General features: G+C 41.0%; 1 protein-coding gene across 1 annotated transcript; it reads left to right on the top strand.

The window, feature by feature from the left end:
* The first annotated feature begins 2229 nt into the window (after positions 1-2229).
* On the top strand, positions 2230-7714 carry LOC135239566 (intelectin-like). Its single transcript, XM_064308308.1, has 6 exons — positions 2230-2346; positions 2503-2750; positions 3132-3290; positions 3571-3691; positions 3821-3924; positions 7412-7714. Exons 2-6 carry the CDS (start codon positions 2559-2561, stop codon positions 7562-7564), a joined length of 729 nt encoding a protein of 242 aa, XP_064164378.1. The 5' UTR covers positions 2230-2346; positions 2503-2558; the 3' UTR covers positions 7565-7714.
* Positions 7715-10172: the final 2458 nt, after the last annotated feature.

Genomic DNA, 10172 nt, shown 5'->3' with positions numbered 1-10172 from the left:
CCTTAACCATTGCGTCGTCTCAAAAATAATTTTCGAGCAAATTAAATATATTAAGCTATTCTCATTATTTATTTATGTTGGCCTATTTATTTTTCATGTGATTACTCTTTGCCATTTTCAGTAACATGATCACGCAAAGATATAAATATTACAACTAATAACATTTTTAATAACAGTAGGCTATTAGTTGCAATGTCAAAATAACAATGTAGTAAAAATAATAATACGGCATAATAGCATCTTAATTTAAAAGCAACAACCATTTTTATTCCTTATTTATTATTAATTTATTCTTCACTATTCATCATCATGAACAATGGACACAAGAACATTACGGTGAGTAGCATTATTATTAGTAGTAGTATTACTTGTAATAATATAAAAAATAACAATACAATAACGGTGGATCCAGTTCTGTGCTGGCAACCCTCAGTTCAACCCATTTCAGCATCAACGCCTCAGTCACAGCGTCACACTCGTTCATGTGCTCGTATTAGCAGCTGTGCACACTGGGACTAAAACCAGAAAGACCAAATTGGAATTAAATAAATCTCATATCTTCTTCTTTGGGTCCCAGAAAAAGAATCTGGAGAGTAATTCGTTTAAGTTCTGTCCAAAATAATTTAATTTGGCCAGGTTAAATTAAAGCAATAAGCCACAAGAGGCCGTGGTTTACAGTGATTTTAGAACAGCTAAGCGGCGTTGTGAGGCACGACGCAGAGCAGAGTGTCTAAAACCCCCTTAGCTGTTGTAAAATCACTGTAAACCATGGCCTCGCGTGGCTTATTGCTTTTATAAAACGGTTACTACATATACCTGGCACCGTTTCATAAAATAAACACACAGCAACAAAAAATGCAATAATTTATTGATAACAAATAAACATTCTTCCGCCAAGCAATGTAGTTCTTCAGCGACATTTAGCAGAATGTTTGCCAAGCAACACACAGACATGATAACAGCGAACGGACCACATTGTATGGGTGACTAACTGGCGCAGTAATACTGAAATTGTAATGCGGTCACAGGTGTGTGTTTATAGAGTATTTTACAACGGCTTCGAACGTGGCTCAGCCAATCAGAATCAGGGACCGGAACTATCCGTTTTGTAATCGCAGTTTTGAATGGACTTCAATGGGGAAATTAGCTTTTCGGCACCAGATGCTAATGGAATTGCAATACCTTGAGTAACCACTGGCGCTTGCGAGCTTCCGGGAGAATGGCAATCCCTGGTCCCCTGCCACTGTTCGCACTGGGTTCTATAACTGCACCCCTCACTGTTTGCGAGCTTTACATGGATATACACATCCTCCTACTCAACATTAAACTCTGGTGTCTTATACTGCTACATTGCCAAGCCCAATATTTGTTTTTGTTTGCTCTTTTGAAAGGGAAGGGCGGTGTGTTGTGAGGGAAGTATAATGTAGAGTACATGGATAAATCTGAGAAATATCATAAATAGGGACTAATAACATTCAGTTATACATCATGAGGAAGTTAAAGTAAAAAGGTGGGTGCAACTGAACAGCCATTACGCAGAAATAAAAGTGAGGAATCCGACTGAAGGAAAAGAGGCAGGGTTGTAATTTATTTTCTTCCTCTGCTTCCCTAAAGAACATATGTACATCTGGTACTTCTTTATTTAAACGTGAGCTTGATTTTTATTTTATTTTATTTTTAACCCTAAAACCTCTGTCCCAGACTGCCTTGTGTAAATACTTCAATTCATTTCATTGACATCATGATGGTCATAGGTGCTATAAGTACTAAATGGAATCATTAATGAAATGAAAGTGAGCTGATATATATTTTTTTTTCAGAGATGCCACACTGGACCATTCTCCTGATGTTCTTATTGGAACCCTACCTATGTAACTCTGGTGAGCTAATGATTGGTTAATGGATACTCTTAATGTCCTAGTCCAGTGTGCAAATGCAGATCATTCAGTTCATTTAGTGGCCAATGAGTTGTTGTCATGTTGGCTCCCTATTTCTAGGGAAATTAAGACTGTAGATGCTGCTCCAAGGCTCCAGTTGTGTTGAGGAAGAAGTTGTCTATTTTAGCAGTTTCCTCTGGCACTGTGTAAACTTTCATACCATAACTATGTTCAGAATTGACTGCTTGAGGGAGTAGAGATGATTGTGATTTGACTGCCTTACAGGGATGATTGTGATTTAGCTGTTTAATAATTGAATCATGAATTTTTTCCTCCTGTTCTGCATTACATTCTCTGTATATTGTTGAGGACAAAGTCAAGAACGGTGAAGCAGACAGACTGCTGAACAAGATCCGATATGTCGCCCGGAGCTGCAAAGAGCTCAAAGAAAAATATAAAGTTCATGACGGTATGCAACTATTTTCAGAACCTGAATCCAGCAGAAACAATTGCGTCAGAAAGTTTTTTCTTAATAACAATGGAGGTTTAAAATTTTCACAGAAGCAGAAGCATTTGTATCCCATGGTCTATGGAATGTTCATTATTTTCAAATGGCATTTTTCAGATGGGCTGTATTACCTCACTACCACAAACGGAATTCTGTACGAGGCGTTCTGTGACATGACCACGGCGGGTGGGGGCTGGACACTGGTGGCCAGCGTCCATGAGAATAACCTGTATGGGAAGTGCACTCTGGGGGATCGCTGGTCCAGCCAGCAGGGCGACAACCCCAATCTGCCGGAGGGGGACGGAACCTGGAGCAACAAGGTTACCTTTGGGTCTCCTGAGGCCGCCACCTCTGATGACTACAAGGTGAACCACTCACTGCTGCCCCTCTGACCTGACGCCTCCCACAGAACTAACCAACTCACAGCACTGACCATCTCACAGAACTAACTAACTCACAGCACTGACCATCTCACAGTACTGACTGTCTCACCGAACTGACCACCTCACAGAACTGACCATCTCACAGTATTGACTGTCTCACAGAACTGACCAACTAACAGAACTGACCACCTCACAGAACTAACCAACTCACAGTACTGACCATAACACAGTACTGACCTCTCTCACAGCACTGATGTATAATTTAGTCCCATCCCATTAGTCTCCTGTGTAGTCTTTCACCTCAAGTTACGAAAGCTATTTTTCAACACTGGTTTTTATCTTTGTGTGGGTTCCGTGTTCTAGAACCCCGGATATTATGACATCACAGCAGAGGACGTGTCCGTGTGGCATGTTCGGAACAATGCAGAGATGGAGGAATGGATCGCTAACTCCATCTTGCGTTACCACACAGAGACCTGCTTCCTGACTTTACAGGGAGGAAACCTCTACCAGCTGTTCAAGGTATTGCATCTGACACAGTGCATTTATTTATTTATTTATTTATTTATTTATTTATTTATTTATTTGTTTGTTTGTTTGCTTATTTATTTGTTTGGGTGGGCATCAATGGGCATTGCTTAGTTATGAAAATAAAAAAAAACAATACCACAAAAAGCTGACAGTCTAACAGCAGAACGTACAATAGCAAAATAAACTAGTTATTCATGTAATAAAAGAATTGTGTGTTGCAGAGCAGGCAAAAATATTAAATGCTGATGCTGTTTGTCTTTCTGTGTTTCAGCGCTACCCTGTGAGATACAATGCGGGCGCGTGCAACACTGGCAAAGGCCCAACTGTTCCTATAATGTATGATTTGGGGAATGCAGAATCTACTGCAAATCTGTATGGACCAAACGCCAGGGGTATGAAAGCATTATTGTGCACTTCACTGTGACTATGTCATAGAAATAGCACAGACTGGTGTGTGTATTAGAAACAGCACAGACAAAGATGTCCTCATTCTGATCTCATTTATAACACTTTTGTTACAGGGGAGTTTACTGCAGGCTTTATCGCTTTCCGAGTTTTCAACTATGAGAATGCGACTTCGGCCATCTGCTCTGGAATCAGTCCCACAGGATGCCACACAGAACATGTAAGACTGCCAATAGCTTGGTGTGCTTTAATAGACCTCCATAAAACTAAAAAAGTCATGCGTATAGTCTCGTAGGAACTTCAGGTCCCTATGCGCCCAGTCAGTATGTTGTTTTTCGTGTACGTTTGTTTTCGGAATGGTCAGGACGTCTGCTTTTAATATTTTAATACTAACATTGCAAATTCGTATGCAATATGTCGTGAGGTGGCCATATTTGCAGCCATCTAGGATGTTTAGTGAAAGCCCCAGAAATCTGTACCTTTTGAACCGAACATCACATGGATACAAACTCAGAAATCAAGGGGGTATTGTACAGATCAGATGCCATTTCAGGCCTCAAAAATGAAAGGAAATGGTTGTTCTATGCACCAAACACATTTAACACACCCCTTATGTGAATATGTGATTCACATATTACTATTAACCTTAATTTAACCAGGTAAGTCTCATTGAGAATAAAATCTCTTTTTCAAGAATGACCTGGCCAAGAGGGCAGCATAAAACAGTGTTACAACAATATTTTCAGACAACATAAGAAGCCAAACATTCTGTCACACAGTAGCAACCTAGTAAAAGATAATAAAAGCACAGAAATTAACTAGTGAAAAAAATAAATAAAAATACAGACATTTTAAAGCTCAATTTACCAAGTAAATTAGGCACAAGGACATTGACTAATAGTGCCATTCTCCATATCCTTTTAAACTGACTCGAATTCACCAAGAGTACTCAGGAGTATTTAAGTCCTTCTTTTTTGCCCGACTCTGTTCGAGCACGGGGAACAGACATCTGAAGAACATGTTGGGATTGTAGGCCTTGGTTTCTGGACGTGCATGAACACAAGTAAGAAGGAGCCTTGTGAATGAAGCCCGACCAGTGGATCCGTCCAAGCATGTATAAAGATGGCCATTCAGATCTAGCTTATAGTGTACAATGGTGCGTAAAATATTTACAACCAGTAATAAAATGCAAAGTGCATTGATACACAGTATGCAGCATCCCTAGACATTGAGCTCATGCATTCATGTAGAGCAGAGCAGATCACCATAGTCAAGAGGGGGCAATAAAGTTGCTGACACTAGGTATTTCCTTGCTCGAAAGGAGAACCAGGATAAAATAAAAACATAACTTCCACCTTGAGCTAAGTGACATTGTTCTCAAAGTGGCATTTCTGAGACAGTTTGTGGTCAATGAGTACACCAGTATACCTGAGTGCTTATTATCCCTTGTGTAGTTTCCAGGCTTGGAGAGACAGGTAGTACCTCTCTGGTATTTGTAGACACCATAAACTTGGTTTTGTCTGCATTTAATACCAATTTAATTTGGTGTAGACAGGACTGAACAAAATCTAATACTGACTTCAGAAACTCAAGGGCTTGTACAACAGACGTAAAAATCAATAAATAACTGTCATCAGCATAAAAATGGTGCATAGCATTGGATGAATTGTCCCAGATTATTGATGTTGAGAGAAAACAGTATAGTATATTACATAGAACCTTGGGGCACTCTCTTTGAAATGGTGAGGAGACCAAGCTACTCAATGTGTTCTCCCTTATAGGTTGTTGGCAAACCAATTACTGCTTTCTTGGATGTACCAATGCTGAGGAGTCTGCTGACCAAGAGTTTATAGTCAACTGTGTCAAATACCTTTGAAAAATCAATAAAAAGCATGGCACAATTTATTTTTCAATCAAAAGCTTCAATAATGTCATTAACTACTTTGAGCAGCCTCACAGGTGATAGGTGAAGGCCTCAACATCTTCCATTACATTCAGCTTCACTTTCCACTCTTGAGTTATCTGAAGATATAGGCAGGATAATGCAATGTTTTTCAGGTACATATATTTCACAAAATAATGCATTAATAACTACTTTCTGCAAAAATATGTGCATACTCACCTGACTGCTCTGTGGTACTTTGGGCTTTGCTGGAGGAGGTTATTCAGGGGGTCCACCTTGTCTTAGCCCATGAATGCTCTGGTGACATCCTCTCCCGTAAAGACAGTCCAAGCACAGCTGTGCAGTCCTCAGCCCCCCCATTAATGATTTTCCGATGCATCCTCACACCAGTAACAAGATAGATGGTGAGTACAATGGAGTGAGCATGGTGAAGGAGGATAAAGAAAATATCTGTGCCGGGGGATCCTCACCACAGACTCCTTGTATCTAATCTTGGCAGCATAGTGAAGGTACGTTGTCAGTTTCTTCTTGGTTTGACCGAAGCTTGTGAATCGCATACATCACAACTTGAAATGCAAGATAGATTTTTGATATGCGTGAGATGTGCTTCCTTACACATATAAAAAGGAGCTGACACAATTGCCTCTTAACTGTCATCCTTTCCCAAGAACAACTTGGAATCTGAGGGAAATCTTGTTGCTGGTCACTTGATGATGTACCCTTGAGAAGAGCCACAATTCAACCTGTCCTGGGCCTATCAAGTCAACAAAATAGGTGTCTGTGGAGAACACAAAGTTCTTCTTGACTGCCATTTGATTAAGTAGCAAGAGGCAAATTCCACCTAATGTTGGGGGGGGGGGTGTTGTGAGTATGCTTAAGAGTGCATTGCCATCTGGGATATGCAGTGCGCCCTTAGGACAAGTAGGCACTTCATCAGGGGAGTCATTCAGTACGAAGTGAAGCATCGATGCCTTGTTGGTTTTAGCAAAAAAAAGCTCATCTAACTAAAGAGGCACATCTAGGAGCTGTGACTTCATGAGCAGCATGAAGGCAAGGTCGCCCTGCTCACGGTACTGGATTACTTGTAATAACACAAGAGCAATGCTTTAAGAGAATCATTAGAGAGTACAAGACAATCTGATGTGGTCTAACTCACCTTTCCCTTGGAGGATGGAGCTTGACTGTCTTCCTGAAGACTTCCAAAGTCTTTCGTTTCTGCTTCTTCATAGGCTCAGATAATCGAGCCTCAGACGAGACATTCATGAAGCGGTCACAGATTCACCTGAGCATTCCAACAAAGTATCTGAAAAAATATATGTACTGTAGATCGGATGCATGGGGGGCCTAGGTTCCTACTCAACTGGTAAGACTGCAAGCTTATTCAGAGTGGTTGTCGGACTCCGGCAAGGGTGCACCCTGTCTGCTTTCCTGTTCTTGGTATTCATGGGCAGGATCTCAAAGCACAGCTGAGGTATGGAGTGTGACCAACTAGGGAACATAGGAGTGGCATCTCTGCTTTTTGCGGATAATGTCGTCCTCTTGGCCTCATTGTACTGTGACCTGTCAGCTTCACCTGTGTCAGTTTCACCTGCTTTATCTTCACCTGTATCAGTCTCACCTGTACTAGTTCCACATGCACCAGATTCACCTGCATCAGCTTTACCTGTTTCAATTTCACCTGCTTCAGACTCTCAAGCTCTCTCCAGCTTCAGCTGGTTTCAGCTTCATAGTTGTCCCAGCTTCAGCTCTGTTTTGGCTGCTACCTACCTCTCTTTCAGCCCAATTTTCTTCTGTTGTATTGCAGTACTGTGTGGGTGGAGGGGGCCATTTCCCTCAACACCCACCAAGTCAGTGTGGGGATTTTTCCGCGTTTGACTGGAACGGCTATGGAACCCATATTGAATGGAGTGCCTCCCGGGATATGACTGAGTCTGCCATACTACTGTTTTACCGCTGAAGAGACACCATTTCTCCCCATCACTCTTCATCCTTCTTATGGCATGGTGGAAAATCCTTCGGCTATGTAATAAGCAGATGGATTATTACACTTTAATAATTGCTCAAAGTATGGAAACCAGGCCACTTTAATTACAAAAATGTGAAAAAGAATGAATAGGGTTTAAAATTCATTAAAAATAAATGGTGAAATTTGAATTAACCTTTGTTTTTTGGAGAGATGTAAATATAGAGATGTAAAAAATCATCATGCAGAGTAAATCTCAGGCACTGTATTTGAAACAGTTGGAAAAAATGCATTCATGTAATTTAAACTTCCCAAATAAATGCAATATTCACTGGACAAAGTTCTGGACTTTTTTCCCCAACCATTCTGTTTGCTTACCAGGCTACAGATAATGCAACTCTTCTGCCAGCTGATCCCTCCTCACCCATACTGCTGTTGTGCATCCGTGTTCAATGCCATCGGCACATGCAGTTCAGCATCACATCTTCTAAAGACTTCTAATGTGTCCTCGTTTATGTCCACAAGACATCCATAACTTTCAGCAATGTTATGCAACGCACAACACACCACAAAGAATATTCAGACCTTCTGAGGACTGTATTGTTATGCTCCATCTGACTTGTCCAACCATCTGAAGAGCATTTTCAACACTCCAAACATCCTCTCTGTTACAGTGCATGTTTTTGTGATGTTTTTGATTGAATGACAATTCACACACTGTTGCGTATGATATGTGTGTCATCGTCTGTGTCTTTAATGGAAAGCCATTGACCCCTAACAGCCACCCCTCCAAGGGAGGAACTTGGATGATTGACATTGATTGAGTTGGTCAATGTAAAGGGGGCGGGTTAGAGTAGATTATATGCCACCTGTAGTTTTTTAAAAACACGTTTGGTGGAGAAAAAGTTATTATGCACATTTATTGAATAACCCAAAGTACAAACATTTGCACACTCATGCACACACGCATGGACACACGCACACACACACACGCACACACACAGACACACACACACACAAGTACGCATGCTGTCTCTCTCTTTATCAACAACAGGGAAAACCAGAATTGCTGATTCGTCCTACGACCAGCAATAATGCCTCTCCTAGAGCTGTCCCCCGGTGTGTGACAACACAACCAAAAAGATTTCTAAATGCAAGCGCTTGGATGGGAGACCTCCTGCAAAAAATAAGTTGCTGCTGGTAGTGGTGTTAGGCCAGCAGAGGGCGATCTTCCCTTGAATAATCCCCAGTGACAGGGACACTGTGCTGTACGAGATGCCGTCTTTCAGATGAGACGTTAAACCGAGGTCCTGATTGACTGTGGTCATTAAAAACCCCATGACACTCATCTCAAAGAGTAGGGGGTTCCCCGGTGTCCTGGCTAAATTATGACCTGGCTCTCTCAACCTGCCATCCAATCATCCTTTGATTAAAAAAAAAGAAGAAGATCTCTTCCTCTCCACCTCGGCTGATGTGTGGTAAGCATTCTGGTGCAAGATGGCTGCCGTGCATCACCCAGGTAGGGGCTATACATTGGTGGGGGCTGAGGTGAGTTTCCCCCTCATCACTGTAAAGCACTTCAAGTGTTTGGGAAAACTGCTATATTAATGCAATGCAATGTTTCATTCATTCATTCAAACCATTCAAATATCTGCAAATGTAAAGTCTGCTGCTACTATGTAACAATCACAATAATTGTATTGCCTGGATACCTAAAAAACATTTATTAATTAATTCATTCATTCATTCATTCAAACCATTCAAACATCTGCAAATGTAAGGTTCACTGCAGCAATAGTTCCATTGCCTGGATACCTAAAAAAACTCCTGAAAATAGAACATGATAAATGGGCTACCTGTGCACAGGTGACAGGTGCATTTCAGCAGCAAGGTTGCATGGTACTATCACCCAGTTACTGGTCATGTCAGCCCCAGTTTTGATTTTCGGTGGTTGTATAATGTGGCATTTTGGTTTGCGTTTAATATTTTCTTGTGAGAAAAATCTCAAAAGTTGGTAATGATGAGCATCATTTCATCAAAATCTTCTGTCCTCACCTCCACAATAAACAAGCTTCACAATCAACAAATGTGTGACTCAACTGTCTGCTCAGCCATGAAATAAAATTTGAACCCCAAGCAATTACCACATTGCAAGATTCTAGATTCATCCCCATGGACCACACGGTGATAGTTATTACATTAACAGTCTCATTATCAAATCCTCTTTGGCTACATCATCATTCCTTGTGCTCTCTGAAAACAGTGGAGGAAAAACTCCTTCAATTATGGAAAATGTATGTCTTTCAAGATCAAATCAAATCAAATTTTATTTGTATAGCGTATTTTACATCACTGCGGATCTGCTGGGTGGCACTCTCCTGTTAATGGTAGACTTTACAGAAGATGTGATCTCAGCTGTTAAAGGTAGACTCAGCGAGGAGCGTTTTGGACGAAAGCGGGTGCAAAGAACGAATGCATGAATGAATGACGATGTTTCCGATTATACAGGAAACATGCCAGGTCCGCGTTTTTATACAGTCTATGATTTACAGTCAGTGCGGGGAAACATTGTTCTGCTTTGAAGAGTGCAGTACAGCGTCCT

This window comes from Anguilla rostrata, chromosome 14, assembly GCF_018555375.3.
Source record: "Anguilla rostrata isolate EN2019 chromosome 14, ASM1855537v3, whole genome shotgun sequence".
Lineage (NCBI taxonomy): Eukaryota > Metazoa > Chordata > Actinopteri > Anguilliformes > Anguillidae > Anguilla > Anguilla rostrata.
The sequence above is the reverse complement of the archived record's forward strand: the minus strand, read 5'-3'. Positions and strand labels throughout refer to the sequence as shown.